The 18,582-nt window shown below is 40.3% G+C and overlaps 5 protein-coding genes across 6 annotated transcripts; 4 read left to right on the top strand and 1 right to left on the bottom strand.

The window, feature by feature from the left end:
- The first annotated feature begins 511 nt into the window (after positions 1–511).
- On the top strand, positions 512–3,734 carry LOC108107350 (muscle LIM protein Mlp84B). The gene is made up of 9 exons (XM_017214850.1): positions 512–629; positions 728–864; positions 955–1,114; positions 1,668–1,770; positions 1,850–1,946; positions 2,006–2,102; positions 2,158–2,454; positions 2,588–2,908; positions 3,064–3,734. Exons 2-9 carry the CDS (start codon positions 750–752, stop codon positions 3,335–3,337), a joined length of 1,464 nt encoding a protein of 487 aa, XP_017070339.1. The 5' UTR covers positions 512–629; positions 728–749; the 3' UTR covers positions 3,338–3,734.
- A 68-nt stretch (positions 3,735–3,802) lies between these two features.
- LOC108107349 (carboxylesterase 5A) lies at positions 3,803–6,003 on the bottom strand. Its single transcript, XM_017214849.1, has 2 exons — positions 5,565–6,003; positions 3,803–5,242 (listed from the first exon to the last, which is right to left on the bottom strand). The coding sequence occupies exons 1-2, from the start codon at positions 5,974–5,976 to the stop codon at positions 3,843–3,845; spliced, it is 1,812 nt and encodes a 603-aa protein (XP_017070338.1). The 5' UTR covers positions 5,977–6,003; the 3' UTR covers positions 3,803–3,842.
- A 345-nt stretch (positions 6,004–6,348) lies between these two features.
- LOC108107244 (MICOS complex subunit Mic10) lies at positions 6,349–6,692 on the top strand. Its single transcript, XM_017214661.1, has one exon. It carries the CDS (start codon positions 6,431–6,433, stop codon positions 6,674–6,676), a length of 246 nt encoding a protein of 81 aa, XP_017070150.1. The 5' UTR covers positions 6,349–6,430; the 3' UTR covers positions 6,677–6,692.
- Positions 6,693–7,182: 490 nt separating this feature from the next.
- LOC108107477 lies at positions 7,183–12,867 on the top strand. Its single transcript, XM_017215023.2, has 6 exons — positions 7,183–7,467; positions 8,345–8,432; positions 8,850–8,963; positions 9,060–9,690; positions 9,809–10,289; positions 11,503–12,867. The coding sequence occupies exons 2-6, from the start codon at positions 8,393–8,395 to the stop codon at positions 12,571–12,573; spliced, it is 2,337 nt and encodes a 778-aa protein (XP_017070512.1). The 5' UTR covers positions 7,183–7,467; positions 8,345–8,392; the 3' UTR covers positions 12,574–12,867.
- Positions 12,868–13,167: 300 nt separating this feature from the next.
- On the top strand, positions 13,168–18,576 carry LOC108107320 (E3 ubiquitin-protein ligase RBBP6). 2 transcript variants are annotated; one of them, XM_017214796.2, is made up of 9 exons: positions 13,168–13,270; positions 14,085–14,269; positions 14,327–14,561; positions 14,616–15,094; positions 15,151–15,425; positions 15,496–15,824; positions 16,116–16,265; positions 16,323–16,616; positions 16,691–18,576. In XM_017214796.2, the coding sequence occupies exons 2-9, from the start codon at positions 14,104–14,106 to the stop codon at positions 18,450–18,452; spliced, it is 3,690 nt and encodes a 1,229-aa protein (XP_017070285.1). In that variant the 5' UTR covers positions 13,168–13,270; positions 14,085–14,103; the 3' UTR covers positions 18,453–18,576. The 2 variants fall into 2 exon arrangements, with proteins under 2 accessions (XP_017070285.1, XP_017070286.1); XM_017214797.2 differs by having other exon boundaries at positions 13,206–13,408.
- The last annotated feature ends 6 nt before the right edge of the window (positions 18,577–18,582 follow it).

Raw genomic sequence — 18,582 nt, 5'->3', positions numbered from 1 at the left:
TTATGGATCTGGGTTGACCAGTTATGAGTTATTTTCGTATTTCTAACACTAAAATTAGGCCATGAATGTACTTTGATACATATCGTATGGGTGTGCATATATTTTTAGACTACAAACATACATATTTACATCTGCGCGGATTTTGGTGTGCGTGCCGAGAGCTAATAAATTAATTGTTGCGTAAAATCGGATTACATATAGGTGGGTTGAGGGTTGGTGGATGTAAGTAAGTCCAAGAACCTTCGTGAGAAGTAGGCAGTTAAATATTTCGATTTTTCCTAAACCCTGGCATGCTGAGCACTTGAGAGTGCAATAAAGCAAAGTAATCAAAAATTAGAAACATAAAATGTCTGGGGCTCGAAGCGATCCAAGTTACTTTAACTGGTCTGTTACCATCCCAGGAATGAGACATCGATGTGAATATAGCCGAGAGTACACATACACAGAGCCGTGGGCATTGCATGATAAATAATGATATATTCAGAAAGTGCTGTTTTTATTACGCAAACTGTATTTTCTTAGTTGTGCCGTGTGCATCCACAAATATAGACTACCTGTGTACAGAATCTTTCCAGTCTAGTCCGCGGCATTTCCGACGAATAGGAACTACTTCACAGAGTACCTCCGAGGTATATATCCTAAGGATTATACATATAATTCAATCGCGCCGATTTACAACCACTATTGCTGCAGTTTGCTATAATCACAGTTTTTTTACCCCCCTTAGACACACACACACTCAGATCAAAATGCCTTTTGTTCCCGTGGAAACCCCCAAGTGCCCCGCGTGCGGAAAGTCGGTGTATGCCGCCGAGGAGCGCGTTGCCGGAGGCTACAAATTCCACAAGACCTGCTTCAAGTGCAGTAAGTATCTTGGTCCTTCGAGTAGAATGGCAGGACTTGGTCCCTTAAACCGGATAGCATTCTAAAACGTAAACAAAAATCTGTTTCTAGGCATGTGCAACAAGGCCCTGGACTCGACCAACTGCACAGAGCACGAGAAGGAACTTTTCTGCAAAAACTGCCATGGTCGCAAATACGGTCCCAAGGGATACGGTTTCGGTGGTGGTGCCGGCTGCCTGTCCATGGACACTGGCTCCCACTTAAACAGAGAGTAAGGACTAAATTAAAAATATGTTTTTGTATGAAAATTGTGTAAAATTCCTTGAATTAAATGTGTAGTTTTGCTTTCTATTAGAACCTGTATGTTTTAAATGTTTTTCACCCCCCTTAAAAAACCCGAAAATCAAAGAAATCCCCCTTTATTAGTCTGGGCAGAAATCGCCAGGGATATCCAGTTTATAATTCCCTGGAAAAATTCCACTAACGATACCGAACATAAATATACATACGATTGTTTAATGTTATAGAAACACATTGTGGACTTTGGTAAAAATAATTTTTGTATCTTTGTTTACAACGCCCACAGACTGTAAATTAATAAAATAAAATGTACAATAAAACTAAGTATTTGTAAGATTATTCACGTGTTATTTATAGAATTCTATTCGTATTCTCTCTTGTCGCTGTCTATTGTGGATCTGTTGTATTTGTTGAGGCACAACGACCGATCTTTTCGTCTTGCGATCTGTTTTGTGTGACTAAGAGCCCCCTTATGATTGTCCATTTAAAGCAATTAAATTGAGGGGGCATCCGAATCTTTTTAGATTTGTTCCGCCGAAAATTCCACCAAAAGCACCTGATGGGTTGGGCTGTCCCAGGTGTGGCATATATGTCTATGCTGCCGAGCAAATGCTGGCGAGAGGCAAGGTGAGCTCTATAAGCGATCTGCACTATCAAATTGATCTAGCTTCTTGGTTATTTGTTTGGGTGATGATGCTTATCATAGGGCTACCATAGGAGGTGCTTCAAGTGCGTGCAATGCAACAAGACTCTAGACTCAACTCTTCACTGTGATGGTCCAGATAAGGACATTTACTGCAGAGGTATATTTAGACGTCTAGAGCTTAACGAATACGGATGTTTAAAAAACTTGGTATTACAGGATGTTATGCCCAGAAGTTTGGTGCTAGGGGCTATGGACACATTGGCATTTCGTCCTTGGGATTAATGTCCGATATTAAGGATTGTGAATGGCAGAGGTATGATCAGTACTTAAACTTTGGTGGGGTAAACTTGTTGACTAGTTGTTTCTAGCGAAATGGCACCTAAAGCCTCTATCATAAATGTGGAGCAAATTCAGGCGCCTCTGGGCGAAGGATGTCCACGATGTGGTGGCGTTGTGTTCGCTGCCGAACAGGTCCTTTCCAAGGGAAGAAAGTGGCACAGAAAGTGCTTCAAGTGTCGGGACTGCACCAAAACCCTGGACTCCATTATCGCGTGCGACGGTCCGGACGACGAGGTCTACTGCAAGACTTGCTACGGCAAAAAGTGGGGACCCCATGGTTACGGATTCGCCTGTGGATCTAGTTTTCTGCAAACCGATGGAATTACGTGAGTTGATCTATTGTTAAACACCACCAAATAGCACGTTGATTTTGAAGAATTTGGTACCAAATATTTTTGATTCGAAAAGATCATCCTTGAATATACAACCACTATATTATCATTTTATTTATTCTTATAGCGAGGAGAACTTGGGAGCTGAGCGACCATTTGTGGCCCCGGATACGACATCGATTATGGCTCCGGATGGCGAGGGATGTCCACGATGTGGCGGAGTTGTTTTTGCAGCCGAGTTGCAGTTGTCCAAGGGAAAGATGTGGCACAAAAAGTGTTTCAACTGCGCCAGGTGCACCCGACCTTTGGACTCCGTACTCGCCTGTGACGGTCCGGATGACAACGTCTATTGCAAACTCTGCTATGCGAAGTTATACGGGCCTAAGGGATTCGGGTACGGACACACTCCCACTCTGGTGTCCACCAACTACGAATACACGCCCAGCTGGTGAGTATACTATACCTTTTGATAACTAGTTTTGACCCAACAGTTTAGTCTGTTTCCTTTTTCCTGCTTTCATGAGCTTTCTTAGTTTACCTTTATTATAAGTTTATATTTTAATAAACCATTTCCTAATGATTTTCCGCCTGATTGTCATTCAGTTGGGGAACTATCGATCGCAACGGACAAAAGTCAGAGAACGGATGTCCCCGATGCGGATTTATGGTTTTCGCAGCGGAACAGATGAAGAGTAAGAACAATGTTGTGTGGCACAAGCTCTGCTTCTACTGCATGGAGTGCCGGAAGTATCTGGATTCGACCAACCTGAACGACGGACCTGATGGGGGTATATATTGTCGGTCGTGCTACGGAAAATTCTACGGACCAAAGGGCGTGGGCTATGGAATCGGAGCTGGAACACTGACAATGGCTTGAAATTTCGACCAAAAAAGCGCCTTTAAGGGCTGAGTCCCCGATATGCAATGAGCTCCAAAAATTCACATTGGGGATTTCTAGCTCTTAAACGCCCACATTTTTGAGGCTGACGATTAGGTGTAGTATTGCAATTCCACAAAAAAATGTATATCTAGCTCCATAATACAGCGACATTTAGTAAAGTATATTGCAGGGCGAATGACTTAGTGGTCATTAATTTACAAGTTTTATAAGTTTCGAAAATAAGTAACGAAAAAGCATTCTAAGCACTGAAACTTCATGGTGTAACTTGCGAAAATCGAAACCTCCCAACTTTGTTTATACGTGGCAGTCGAAGTAACAATCCAATATCCTGTATGTTTCGAACGACTAATAAACGACAATTGTGAACTTTGTATTTATTGGTTCTGTTGTTTTCAAATATTTATTAATTTAATAATAAGTAACGGTAGGACAGATTACTGACAGAGGGTCAAAGCGGTATCTATTTGCAGGATCTCTTTATTCAAAATATGTTAACGATAATGCCAAGAGTACATAATATTGGAACGTATGTTGCGATCACTAAGGCACTACCCGAGAATGTGGAATTGCAACAATCCGCGGAGAAGACGAGGATTTTCGGGTAAAGCGTTTTCCAAAAGTTAATCCGCTGATTGTTCAGTAAGTTGTCCGTGTTGAAGCTCTCGTCGATTAGAAGCACTGAGTCATTGTTGGGGGTCATGGCGTTCCACTTCACATAAACGTTCGACTTTGTGGGGTTCGAGGTCTTGGCAAAGTTCGCCCACAAGGTCATAATTATGTCAGCAATTTTCTTATCGGTTGACTTCCAGTCAACAGAGTTGGTCATATAGGGATTGCCCCAGACGAAAACCTGGTCGAAGTACTTAGGCACACTTATCCACTTGGGAAGATCCTGGAGCACCGACCTGGGTCTCATCTTAAACAGGTAACTATAGACCTCGCTGTCATTACTTATCAGATCGGCAAACGTCTGCATAGGTGTAATGTAGAACTTTTCCGTGTGGGCACTTATAATATGTTTGTTGGCCTTTTTGACATCCGTATCGGAGTCATTTGCATACATGAAGTTAATGGCATCGGATATCAACTCGTAATTGGAGCACCACTCGTAGTTACGGACAAGTTTGTGCATGTCGTTCACAGCGATATCAGTGAAAAACCCCTCCAGATCTGAAGCGCTTATTTCTGTATCAAGGTTATCCTTGAACAAAGTCAGCACCTCCTCCATGTCGGTTACACCGATGATGACGGGAACTCTGTGATAGCTGCCTTTCTTGAACAGGATCTCCGGCTGATTCTCTATAAACGGATATGAGGTGTTACTCAATCCAAAGTCCACAACAGGACCCCAAGTCACAGATGGCAAATTCTCCGAGAGCCTCTTGGCATCGAGCCTTTTAAGGCACTGGATAAACATCGAAGTTGGTCTACGCGGACAGCCGAAAGTGCTTGAAACTTGGTCCAGAGAACCCTCATACTCATTCGGCATTTTGACGGGGCTCAAAGGATTCCCCGACATTATGATTGCCTTGTGGAAACCACCTTTCGACCACTCACCCGATGTCATGTGGAGCGCCACACTTACGGCACCAGCGTCGTGTCCCATCAGGGTGATTCGGTTAGAGTCTCCTCCAAAGAAGTTTATATTCTTTTTGACCCAATAAAGAGCTGCCGACTGATCCATTAGTCCATAGTTCCCCTGGGCCTCCCCGTCGTCGGTTGTGAAAAATCCAAAGATATTCAGGCGATATGAAAAAGTCACCACAATCACCTTCTGCTTAAACACCAATTGAAATGGTTCTACGTCTTCTGGACTGCCAGTGGAAAAATCGCCGGAGTGGATCCACACAACAACTGCATATCCATTGATTTCGGGCAATCCTAGTTAGGAAAAGGCAACGCAAAATTAATATCCTTACCAACAATTTTATTTAATCAAATTTTCGATAAAAATGTTCAATACTGTTTCAAAATTTGTGTTTTAAACTCAACGAAGAATTAGTAAAAAAAAACTGGGTGTCATATCGAAAGGATACCAAGCTATAATTATAAATTGTTATTCAACCAAAAGTCGTCGTCTTATTACATCCCAAAAACTCAGGGTGTTCTTGAGTTATACTTATATAGTAAATATTATTCGATTTTTGGAATTTTGAATTAAATTTAGAAAAGAAAACCGGTTTAAGACACCAAAAACACTTACCATCAGGTACAAAAACGTTCAGATACAAGCAGTTTTCCTCGAATTTTCTGCCACCGTCCTCGGAATTCGAATCGGAGGATATAATTTTCAGGATCTGTTCACTTTCTTTACCCACTGAAGGCATGGAATTTTGCCAACAGTTCGGTTGGAAAACAGTTGCATTGAAAATTCCCTTCCACGGTGTTAGTTCGATATCCGGCGGTTGAAATCTCCTGGCATGTGCGTACCGAATGCCAAGATAGGCCTTAATATTTTGGGTTCGGAACATTTTCAGATATGTTCCGGATATTACCCCGTTTCCCGGAATATGTATAAACGGCGCGTCCACACATTGCACATGTATTAAACAATAATTACTGACTACGTGAAAAAACAAAGCCAAATAAGCTAGGACGTTCCTTTTGCAATCCATGATTCGTCCGTTTCCTTCACATCTTTCTCTATTTTGAACTTAGGCGACACTGTTCGCAATCTTTCGAAGCACGCGAGGCTTCCGTTGCCATGACGAAAATACACAAAAATATTGTTGCCTAGGATTTTGTAACTATGGCAGTCATCCATCTCCTTTGGCTGAGGTTGTTTTTATTTATTTAGCCTACGTCACCATCGGAATGCTGTTAACCCCTTATGGCCCCATTCAAGAAACGCAAATTTTGAAATATTCTCTTATTAATAAGGTGAAAACCATTTTTTCAGCCCAAATTTTTATGTCACAATCTTGTGCTAACGACACATTATAATACTAATCAATTTTTTAGAAAATAGTGAACAGCAATACACATGACATTGTGTTTGGTTTAAATGTCAATTTCTTTAAAAGTATATACTACCTCTCGAAATTTTTAAATTTACCCCTAATATCAAGAATGTCTCATGGTCCGGATAAGCCCGAAAAACAGGCAACGACGGAGACTCCAGCGTTGACTAAAGACACCATAACCACGGACAAATGCCTAGCGGACTTCTGCTTGAAGGGCGGAAGCGGGTTGATCATCGGCAGTGTTTTCACTTTGTTCTTCACGCGGCCACAAACCTATCCGATTTGGCTCGGATTGGGTGTTGGAATGGGCATAGCCTACGACTGTTGCCAGGACCGTTGGAATCAGCAATAGTATTCAAATTATTAAAGCTTTAATAAATGTAGAATTTTCTAAAACAAAACTTTAAAATATATATATATATATATGATATTTATATTATCAAATCTTTTGGTGTGTTTAAGAATAAAAACATAAGTTCTTAGTATTTTCATTGGTGTACCCCTATATCACCTAGACAAATACAACTAAAAAAGTACTTAGTTTATCTTAGTTTTTAATATCAACAAAATTTCGAAAAACAGCTTTCAACGCCTATATTTATCTATATTAAACGAGAAGTAAGCTTTGTTGTTTTTAAAAAATAAACTTTTTAAATACACTAGGTAGAGAAATCTTTCCGATTCGCGAGATTCAGCGAGAAATCGGTCTTCGGCCATTGAAAGTTTACATATTCCCACGGCGTATCGAAACGGAAAAGCAAGAGTGGCAAACTGGTTTTCGCATCGGATCGAGTAACCCTACTCTTCGGCCAACCACAATTAACGATGTTGACGTTCTCTTCGAGTCTCTGCGCATGTGTGCAGTCCATGGTAACTTTGGATTCGGAGTCACTTCAGCTTTATGCTTCGCGTCGGACCCACGAATATCTTTTTGTTACAGTTTCATAATTGTCTCGACCAGCAGTGTGTTTTAATGATTTCGCTCGGAATATGTTTTAATCAGATCAGTGCATTGTCGTATCGAATTATTACCTGAATAAGTGTTTAAAAATGCATTTTTAAGTGTATGTACATATGTGGCATGTTAGTGGCGTACATAAAAAAATATGAGTTACCAATAAAAACCCACACCCAAAAATAATTGTAAGTGATTTATCCCGCGGAAGAAAAGAAACTGAATTTTTAATCTTAATATGGGGACGGGGACTTAAAAACGAAGCCTTTCTCTATTCAATGTTTCTCAATGACCTAATGTTTTATTGTCTTTGTCTGTTCGAGTGTGCGTGTGCTGTGCTGTGCTGTGCATTAGTTGAATGGTTACATACAGTGGGTGCGAAAATTACTCGCACTCCATGGCTAGCTTCAATGTTTTCCAAAAGTGATCTGACCAGTTCTCTGGGAGACAGAGCATTTTGCACAGTGCCTTTGAAATACCAAAGTGATCTACCGCCTCGAAAGATCAAGAGATTACATATACGAATAAGTTTTATCATTATGGGCCACCCTACCCAGTTTTTACCCATTCAATGCCAAAAGATAGCGGTCGCTGAATAAACTTAACGATACACGAGTTGTCTGTCAGCAAATTGGCTCAAACCAAATTTTGTAACTAATGATCGATCACAATTCGACCATACGAAATCTAAACAAAGTGAACCATATTAAACGAGTACACAAATCTTTACATAAGAGACCTACTTGCATAGATAATGCCCCGAATGAATAAACACTCACTTTTAAAACCCACATACTGGGCCAAAAGTAATCGTACATGGCAACAAGTGTCACGGGGGCCAATTAAAAGCATATTACCTTTTAACTATACCCTACGCAATAAAATTTAATAAGAAGTAATCGTTATAATCCAGTTTGAACGGAAATATATTTACGTTTTCGTGTTTTACATTTTAAAACGTTTTATTTATGAGCAGCTAATTAATTAAATCTTTTCGGGTGAAAGCTTCTTATACCCTACTAACCGTTAATCATTTGCTTAATATTTACTTCTTTGGCTTTACAGATTTTTGTTCAATTCTTCTAAGCTTTTCACCTGTACAGTTCTACAAAAATGTTGCGCTACCTGCTAATAGTTTGCGCCTTAAGAAGCGGTAAGTTTACGGAGCTAGAGTGCTCTGAATTTTATTTCAGACTAGATTTTAAGTTATGGCATATTCGTTTTTTCAAGGGATTTGTTTTTAAATATATACATGAAGAGTGTATAAGAAATTTTATACTTTATTTGGCCTTTTATTTTCAAATTTTGATGCATATTTTTTTGAGTAATTATGCCTGCCTATCAGAATATCGTTTCCAGAAAACCGGTTTTGAAGAATGTGTTTGCATTTTACCTTCTAATGCCTGTAACGTCTGAGAGAGGTTTAGTTTTAAAATGTTGTATACCCTATTTTTATATTTTGTTGATATAATAAAGTTTATTTTAAGTTAAATTTAATGTCTATTTAGCGTTTGCATTATTAACGGACAGATAAACTAATGTAAAATTCGATCTGAAATACGTTTTCTAGCCTACTGCGGTGATGTTGAGTTACTAACTCAAACTGTTTATGGATTTCTGGATTTTACCACTACTATTGGGAATACTGTTATGGTGTTCTCGCCCCAAAGCTCCCCAGCCTTTGGTAAGTTGGTTGCTATAATAATACTAATACTAATAATGGCCCATTTGTTACCCTAAATGTACGTAAATAATTTGGAATTATGTGTTTACATTTTAGAACTAAAAGCCAACAATACACACGAGATAATAAATATTATAGAAACTAAACCTAAAGTGACTAAGAAGGAAAAAGAAAATGTCGGAATTAAGCCAACGCCTCTAATTGTGACTCACTCGAATGTTAATGTCGAAACTAAAACATCCCAGATCGAATCGTATAACATAAGTCTCTCGAACTCGCCCATCCAAACACTTTTGAATACCCCCGAATACGATTTACTCTCTCGCCAACCTGAGCAGTTTGCCGAGGAAACCTATCGCCTTGTTAACTTTAAATCCAAGAACGACGCCGATCGGCAAAGAATCTACCAATCCAAAAAGGAACCCATTCACGGTTATCAGACAAGATCAAGTGAATTCAAAAGTATTATAACGGCAACTAAAGAATCCATCAAATTCTCAAAAGTCTCTCAGGTCCATGCAGTTTCAAGCGTTGAGAAAAAGAGTAAGCCCCGTCAGACGCGAATTAACAAGCCGGTAACGCCATCGATTCAACCAAGTAAAACTCTCAAGGAGTCATCTTATCAGACTCAGATATCCAGCAAGCCATCACGCAAAAGCCAACAAAGCGGTCGTGATAATAGGGGATCGTCGGGCACTAGAAAGTCTTCTAGGCCCAAGGGAAAAAGGTAATATTATTAAGAGTTTTAAAATGGGAAAACAAAAAATATTTTTTTGTTAAATATAAATTACAAATTGCGAAATAAGTTTCTTAAGTGCGGTCCTTGCTGGTAACTTTGATTTCAGGAGGAATAAACATACCCAAAGTTCCAAACTGGCAATAACTCCATCAGTAACAGAAACTACCTCTCGTCACTCATACCGGACGAAAGCCAATGCAAATGCAGTACAGGAAGAACCAGTATCCGTTGTTAGCCCCAACTCATTTAAACTGAATAGGCGTCCTGGAAGATGGCAGTACAAGTCCTCACCGAAGCCCAAAGTTAACATTAGAAAAAACGCGAACCCCAATCTGCCGACCACCATTCAAAACGATACAGCACCAAATGATGAAATACCAGGGGATGTCATTGCCAATCAGGCAATAAACAATGGAAGAGATCTAGAGGCTTCTGGATCCCAAAATGGCCCTGTTGCTAATAATAATAACGATGATCCTAATTCGAAATTCTTTGTGCAAACATTGAACGTAGAAATATCAACTCCACAACCTTTTATTGATACCTATTATGAAATTGCAACCATTAAGACACCATTTATATTCCAGGTAATTTCTTATTAAGCTTCACTTAATTATACCCGTTACTCGTAGAGTAAAAGGGTATACTAGATTCGTTGAAAAGTATGTAACAGATAGAAGGAAGCTTTTGCGACCCTATAAAGTATATATATTCTTGATCAGGATCAATTGCGAAGTCGATTGAGCCATGTCCGTCTGTCCGTCCGTCCGTCCGTCCGTCCGTCCGTCCGTCCGTCCGTCCGTCCGTCCGTCCGTCCGTCCGTCCGTCCGTCCGTATGAACGCTGAGATCTCAGGAACTATAGCAGATACAAAGCTGAGATTAAGCATGAAGATTCTTGAGGTCCCGGGACAGCGCAAGTTTATTACAGCATCCTGCCACGCCCACTCTAACGCCCACAAATAGCAAAAAACTAAAATTGCTGAAATCTCAGGAACTATTGTAGATAGAAAGTTGAAATTCAGAAAGTATAATCTTTAGATGACAGCGCATCTTATAGTGCTACTACTATCCGGCCAGACCCACCCATACGCCCACAAGGCTCAAAAGACGGTTTTCGGATTTTCTAGATAAGCTGATATCTCGGTAACTATAAGAGATAGAAAGTTCGGATCATGCATGTATGTTTCTATGATGCTCCCAATGCGAATTGTTTTTTTCCGATTACGCCACGCCCACTCTAACGCCCACAAAACCCGAAAAACCAAAAATGCAAAAATCTCGAAAACTATAAAAAGCTACACAATTTTGCTTAGGAACACGTATTTAGGAGATGCCTCTGCAACTTGCCACGAAGTTGCATCCGGCCACGCCCACTCTAACGCCCACAAACCGCGGAAAACTGTGGAGTCTATAATATTATTATGAATGCCTTCGTTTGACCTTGTGTAACTTATTTTTGTTAATATCTATTGATTTACAAAAGATTTTTCAAATCGGAACATTTTTTCGCTGTTTATAAAGAAATTAAGTTATAAGGCCTTACATGGGGAGTGACGTCACTATAAGCATACTCAACATACTTCCTCTGACAATAGGTGGCGCCTTGTGAATTTCCACTAGCAAAATTAATATTTTAAAATTGTGTAAAACAGTAACGGGTATCTTATAGTCGCGGCACTCGACTATAGCGTTTCCTCTTGTTTTTTATTTTAGATTGTGATATATGTATACTAACTATTTAATGCTTCTGTTGACCAAACCATTCAGAAGTCCCAGTAATAAAATAATTTTAATTTCAGGCCGGAGTGGTTAAGAAAACGCGTTTTTTGACCGTCACATCAACAATAGAGAAAGTAATTCAAGAGGAACACACTAAGGAGTATTCTGAAGACGATGGTCCTTTGACAGAGAATATTTTAGAGGCTACTGCAAGCACCGATGATAAAACATTGACAGGTAGTGTTACGACCTTAAAGCCCATTTACCTGGGAGAGGAGACGGAGACTCCGAGCTTGGAGACAATAACGGAGTCCTTTTCCATAACTCATACTAAACTGAAAACACAGATCCTTCCTATTATTTTTGAAAAGAGAAACGAAACGATTCAAATTACCTTGGTTCAGACGTACGATTACACCAGCCTCATCACAGTGACCCAGACAATATCGCCGTTGAGCGATGACTTTAATCCATCGAAGAACTTTAAGGACTTTGAAGGAAGCTTGGACGAGGCGGGCTCAGAAATAAATTTGGATCTTGAGTTTGGTGATGAAGATAATACTGGCAAATTTGACGCAAAAATCAAACCGAAAAACAAAGTGGAAACTAAGAATAACATTACCAACCCATTAATACCATTGATCCCGGAATCGATTAGCTATCCAGAAACACAGATAAACAACTTGATAACTTCAACGCGACCCGTAATCAAACTAGAAACTATTTGGGAGTCCCATGTGGTTCCCCTAGTTAGAGGAACCGAAACCATTATGAGAACGCTCTCAAAGTCCGTTGGCGTTGTTGAAAAAACAGAATACGTTACCGATGTTGCTACGATTTCTATGCCAACTCCATCCTCACAATATCCATTCTCAATTAACCCATTTAATCCGTTTAACCCACTATTGCCTATTCCTCCGCAGCAGTTCATTACATCTACTGAGGTTCAGCAATCCATGGTAACCGAAACAAGTTCGAAGGTTTTGAAACTAACTTTTGGTGCAAGAACAGCTTACACGACAATATTTTCAACCTCCGTCGTCCCAACCGCTGTTACTAGGTTAATAACAGCTACCATTCCCGGTCAGCCTGGACAATCGTTCCCCAACTATTATCCGCCACCATACAATCCATTTGCCTATGTTGGATAATTTTAAAATTCCATCGATGTAAGCACGAGCAGCACCCATCACTCCTTTCTAATTAGAAATCCTGTATTATATTTAAGTTCATGTGCAAATATCGAATGGCGGTGATACAAAAGCAATAGATTTTATTAGATTTTATATGTACTTTGTCGCAAAAGTTGTTGATGTAAATAATTAAAATAAGTCTAAATTAAGATTACATCGAATTTTTTGGATTATAAGATAAGCAAAAACGGTTGTAGTTCGATTTAAATGCTGTTAATAAATTTGGAACCTTCTATTCCTGGATACAGTTTACCAGTATCGTCTTATTTGTTTATCGCTTAAAAAACATAGCTTTTCTTATCGAAGGACCGATTGATTCCAATCGATTTGCTCTTAGTATTCCATTCCAGTGTTTCCAGCGCTACGGATCTTACGATATACGCGAAGCCCAAAACCAAAAGAAAAGCATAAAATGAAAACGTTTGGGAATTGAATTTAAATTGTAATATAATTATAAATACATTATAATTATAATTTTAAGCTTTCCATTTATTTCATATTACATCTATCACTAGAAAAACGATAACTCCCTCTGTAATCGATTTTCTCGAGTACGTCCGCTTTACACATCTCTATCCATTTTGCGGTACTTGTACATCTCTAGAAAATTGGAGAAAATAAAATCGTTTTAGTTTTTATGTGCTCTCAAACTACTGTAAGTAATTGCTATTTTTGTGCGTATTGCTTGCCGGTAGTAAACACATTTTGCGTCGTGCGTTGTCTGGAAATGTGAAGCGCAGTTTAAAGGTGTCTCGCACCCGAACTAACTATTATTTTGGGTTAAAACTTGTGCGTACGTATGTATGTTTTCGCGTGTGTATTTTTATGCACATGCAATTTAATGCTGTTAGCATACATAATTGCAAAAAATAGGGTAGCGGTGCTGGCAAAATGTTCTTTGCTTTAATCAATATTGAGGCGTTTGCGGTAATAACACTACTTCACATACTTACCTACGTGTGTATATCCTCATGTTGACTTGATAGTGCTTCGCTCAAATAAAGAAAATTTGAAATTTGTGAATCTATATGGTCGCTATATTTGTGAAGAGCCAATAATTACTATTTCTACACAAAAATGTCATAAAAATTACGTGTACACTAGCTTTCAAGTTTAACTGATTTTATTCAATACCGATTGTCGAATTTAACATTCTTATTTCTGAAAAACTGATGGCATGATCCATAAAGGTTGATAGAGATTTAAAGTTTTCGACAAATCGGACAATTGCATGGTTTTCATTTTTGTCGCGGACCGCAGCACGAAAGCGTGTCAAGCAGGTTTTCAGTGATTGCACCAGCGCCGTCACACGTTTTCAGCCTTCACTCAATCCCAAAGTTATGTAAACGGCTTTATCTGTTTGTTTATTAAGATATTTATGAAATGTATTCTGAACTCCACATGTGCTCACTATGATAACCGATTTGCCGTAGACACTCAGATAATCAAGCCTAATCTCTTCATCGCAGATTTCCTTTGAACTTAACAATGTCGGTACACTATAAATTTAAAAGTACCCTCAATTTCGATACAATTACGTTTGATGGACTTCACATTTCTGTCGGGGACTTGAAAAGGGAAATCGTCCAGCAGAAGCGACTGGGTAAAGTAATTGACTTTGATCTTCAAATCACGAATGCGCAGAGCAAAGAAGGTTCGTCTGTTACAATCCAAAAGTGCGTCCCAATAACTTTCATTACCTATTCCCCAGAATACAAGGACGATGGAGTTCTAATCCCCAAAAACACAACGCTGATCATATCGCGCATACCTATTGCACATCCCACGAAGAAAGGATGGGAGCCAGCAGCTGCGGAAAACGCCTTTACGTCGGCGCCAGCCAAACAGGACAACTTCAACATGGACTTGTCTAAAATGCAAGGCAGCGAAGAGGACAAAATCCAAGCCATGATGATGCAAAGCACTGTTGACTATGATCCAAAGACGTTAGTTACTTAATATAGCAAAAAAAAAAAAAAAATAATAAAATAATTGTTTAGGTACCATCGCATTAAAGGGCAATCTCAAGTGGGTGAAGTTCCGGCATCCTACCGATGTAATAAATGCAAGAAAGGAGGTCATTGGATCAAAAACTGTCCCTTTGTATTAGGAAAGGATCAGCAAGAGGTCAAAAGGAATACCGGCATTCCACGCTCTTTCAGAGACAAGCCAGATGCGGCAGAGAATGAGTCATCCGATTTTGTTCTGCCTGCTGTACAAAATCAGGAGATTCCCGAGGATTTGATTTGCGGCATATGCCGTGATATATTTGTTGATGCCGTCATGATACCCTGCTGTGGAAGTTCGTTTTGTGACGACTGTGTGCGTACTTCGTTATTGGAATCCGAGGACAGCGAGTGCCCCGATTGCAAGGAGAAAAACTGTTCCCCTGGCTCCCTAATTCCTAATCGGTTTTTGAGAAATTCTGTTAACGCGTTTAAAAACGAGACTGGGTACAACAAAAGTACAGTTAAATCAGGTAAGATGTTTATGTTTGTGAAACCCCGAACGGCGCTTAAAATTTTCTTTTACCAGCCGCAGTAAAAACCGATGACAAACCTCTCGTTGAAAAAGAAGTTGAGGAGAAGCCGGCTGAGGTAGAGGAACCTGTGGAGGAGGAGGTGAAAACTGAAAAGCAAGAAGAAACAGAAACTAATGGAAAGAAGCCACCGAAATCAGAGTCACCCGAACCTCCTTCAACTGCAGAACCGCCACACAAGGAGAAAGATAAATATGATTCGGACTATGAGGATAACATAACCATTAAAATGCCCCAGCCTCCTTCCGATTCCACATCTGCCCCAAGCAAGGTGAGATTACTTTTGGGCTATACCAACAACTTTCTTTATTAATTGAATTTTTTTTTTTTTACTGTTTTAGAGATCTCCCTCTTATTCCCAAAGGTCGAGTGAATCCTCTCACAGAAGAGATAGGTCAGATTATGTTGCGGATCACGATCACAAGCATCATCGCCCATCAAAATCGGAGCCCAGTAATAAAGATCGAAGTCTTCTGCCCACGCCCATAACTACTGTTCCCAGCTACCAAGGGCATATGATGAACGAATCAGAAGACGCTCGTCGTTCGAGTGCCTATAAGCCCCCGTATATGCAAATGCAACGTGGTCCACCTCCAATGCACATGATGGCTCACCATATACCAGCCTACAACAACGGGTATAACAACATGGGACAGAGGCCTCCTCTAAGGTAGGTTTCATATCCAACCGTCTGGATCCTGCCACCATGTGGATCAAGTATCCAAGCCGCTGGAAATCCGATGCTCAAGACGATTCCATACGCAGCCGGTCCTGCCTGATCTCAATATTTTTAAGTTAAAACTGAGGTTATAAACACTTAGTTAAGAGTATTTTAAGCTTTGGGCTAACAAGCCTTTATGCTTTGTTGAATATTGGTTATTTTTAGTATTTTTCATTAAAACAGTACTGCTTACAATCCAAGTTAAGCTTTTTGAATTGTAACTACATTATGAAATTGCAGCTATGTCCCGTATCAAAACCAAACAGTACACCCGATGCGTACGCCGTACGGATCTGCAGGCGGAAGTATGAATATGAATATGTCACAACCATTTCAATCCCCAAATTTAGCATCGATATATCAAGGTGTAGCAGCCAAGGTCGGTTCCGGGTGAGTGTCTCTAAGTCATTGTGAACGAATGGGATAATAACTCACGAAATATTGCAGTTTAATTGACGATCCATTAGAAGCCTTTAATCGTATTATGAAGGAAAAGGAGCGGAAGAAGGTGGACCGATTTCGAAGTTCTGAACACCATCGATCGAGGTCCCCGGATAGGCAAAGGCACCGCTTTAAATCTCCCATTTACGAAAAAGATTCCTCCAGAGATAATCTGAAGGACAAGAGACCACGATCGCGGGAAAGAAAGCGAGAATATAGCTATGAACGGCATATGCGTCATCCTCGTTCAAGTCGCCAGCCCAGTGACGGCTCAAAATCACCAGGTGGTAGAATAAAAAGGTACGCTTACCAGTTCTTTTTCATTTAAAAAATAATTCTTTTTATTGGTTAATACGATATTTGTTTATATTTAGATCTGGTCATCGTCGTTCTGCGTCTCCCAAACCAGCTTATAAGAGTGATTATAGGGACAAGTCATATAACAAGCCATTTGCTTCAAAGCCAGAGCCAGTTGAGCCCCCTCCGCCCGGGTTCGAGCCGTTGCAGCTGGCGGAAGATGATGTCTATAAGAACAAGCACCTGGCTAACTCAGAAGCATCACATTCTAGTAACAGCAAGGGGGATAGCCTTAAGAAGAGGGAGGAGGGCAGGCACGATGAGGTACCACGCAAAAGGCACCGGTCTCGTAGCAAGAGCAAGGAACTAAAGCCAGTCGACAGCAGCTACAGGAGCCTGACACCGCCGGCGAAGATCACCACACCGAAAATGACCGCTGTCCAGCTCCGTGAACGCGAATGTTCACCAAAAACACCCGAAAGGATTCATAATGAGTACATTTCAGCGAAGGCCAGAGTTAATACCTCCCAGAGCGACAATGTCGACTCGGAAATGGGGCCCAGTGTGGGTAAGGAAAATAAGGTGAAAAGTCCCACGTCAAAGGAGCGTAAAAAGAAGAAGAAGGACAAGGCCGATCGCAAGAAAAGTAAGAAGGATAAAAGGGCTAAGAAGGAGAAAGGAGAGCGGCAGAAGAAGAGTTCATCTGCAAATCGATCAGACTCGGATATCAACAACGCTTTGCCATCCGAGACAAATTATAAAATCCTATTATCTCCTAGAGCTAGTCCCAACTTTGAGATAAAATCTATTTCTCCGAATACAGCAGAAATCCCTAATCCCAAAAAGAGTCATACCTACCCAAATAAGGATGGTGCTAGCGATGATAATCTCGGGCCAAGAAGCAAGCGCAGCGAGGCTAATTCTGTCAATCTATCTAAATGGGAACTGGAGGAGAATAATTTAAATTTTGAAGACTCCGCCAAGAAGTCTGTCGTTACTTTGGACGACCAGTCAGAAATAACATCAGATGTCCTACGTAAGGCCGAAAACGCAATATTTGCCAAGGCCATAAATGCTATAAGGCCTGTGGAATTTCAAGTTATCATCAACTCAAAGGGCAATAGCAAGGACCGCTCTGTAATCAGAAATGATAAGGAAAGATCGCCTTCGCCCAAGCGTACCAGCAGCAAGTCGGTAAAAGAAAGGTTGGGCAATAAGGTTGCGAATGACAGAAGTCGTTCCCCTGAAAAGGCAAAGGGCAGGAGAAGGGAGGCTGCAGAAAAAAACGCTGACGGCGATACGAACCGGGGTAGATCGGAACGTCATGACAGCAGGAAAAGAGAAAACCGATCGCGCGACAGAACCGCTCCTTCGGATAAAAGGCAGGAGCGTTCGTATAAACGGAGTACTCCAGAGGATGACAAGTATAGACGTCAATATAAGGACCGTTCCGACCCCAAGGTCGCAAAATATGATCAAATCAATAGCGACGACTCAGATCGCAGGGCGGCTAGAAATACTAAATCCAGCGACGGCCGAGTGGTATCCTCCATTACAGCTGTGGCAGCTCCCCTAAAGCTCTGTCGTCCAGACAATCCGTTCAGGAAACACAGAGACAATAGTTCGTCAAGCAGTTTAGTTGTAAAATATGATAATACGATAAAAAATGAGGGAGCGTCCTCGGACAACAGCATGGAGCATAGTAAGCAGAAGGATAAGAAACTGAAAAAGCATGCTAAATATTCTTCAACTGAATCGTTGAGAAGTGAAAAACGAAAAGATCTGAAAAGCAAAAAGAAGAGCAAGATTTTGAAAAAGAAGAAAAAATCAAAGAAATAGGTTACGGTAAGCTATGAAATAAGAAAGATATAAATATTGAAGATTTCTGTGTACAAATCAAAGATTTTTAATGTATGTATTTATCATGCAACTAAGTAAACAATAAACCAGAACTACTCAAGGATTGTTG

The sequence above is a fragment of the Drosophila eugracilis genome, unplaced genomic scaffold (assembly GCF_018153835.1).
Source record: "Drosophila eugracilis isolate 14026-0451.02 unplaced genomic scaffold, ASM1815383v1 contig_1765, whole genome shotgun sequence".
NCBI lineage: Eukaryota > Metazoa > Arthropoda > Insecta > Diptera > Drosophilidae > Drosophila > Drosophila eugracilis.
Note: the sequence above shows the minus strand (reverse complement) of the source record. Positions and strands in the feature narration are given on the sequence as shown.

Coding starts and splice junctions, on each gene's coding strand:
- LOC108107350 (XM_017214850.1), top strand. CDS start 750: ATGCCTTTTGTTCCCGTGGAAACCCCCAAGTGCCCCGCGTGCGGAAAG. Junction 1,115..1,667: donor GGCTCCCACTTAAACAGAGA/GTAAGGACTAAA, acceptor GAATCTTTTTAG/ATTTGTTCCGCCGAAAATTC. Junction 1,771..1,849: donor AAATGCTGGCGAGAGGCAAG/GTGAGCTCTATA, acceptor TGCTTATCATAG/GGCTACCATAGGAGGTGCTT.
- LOC108107349 (XM_017214849.1), bottom strand. CDS start 5,976: ATGGATTGCAAAAGGAACGTCCTAGCTTATTTGGCTTTGTTTTTTCAC. Junction 5,243..5,564: donor GAACGTTTTTGTACCTGATG/GTAAGTGTTTTT, acceptor TTTCCTAACTAG/GATTGCCCGAAATCAATGGA.
- LOC108107244 (XM_017214661.1), top strand. CDS start 6,431: ATGTCTCATGGTCCGGATAAGCCCGAAAAACAGGCAACGACGGAGACT.
- LOC108107477 (XM_017215023.2), top strand. CDS start 8,393: ATGTTGCGCTACCTGCTAATAGTTTGCGCCTTAAGAAGCG. Junction 8,433..8,849: donor AGTTTGCGCCTTAAGAAGCG/GTAAGTTTACGG, acceptor TACGTTTTCTAG/CCTACTGCGGTGATGTTGAG. Junction 9,691..9,808: donor TCTAGGCCCAAGGGAAAAAG/GTAATATTATTA, acceptor CTTTGATTTCAG/GAGGAATAAACATACCCAAA.
- LOC108107320 (XM_017214796.2), top strand. CDS start 14,104: ATGTCGGTACACTATAAATTTAAAAGTACCCTCAATTTCGATACAATT. Junction 14,562..14,615: donor GTTGACTATGATCCAAAGAC/GTTAGTTACTTA, acceptor ATAATTGTTTAG/GTACCATCGCATTAAAGGGC. Junction 16,266..16,322: donor GCAGCCAAGGTCGGTTCCGG/GTGAGTGTCTCT, acceptor GAAATATTGCAG/TTTAATTGACGATCCATTAG.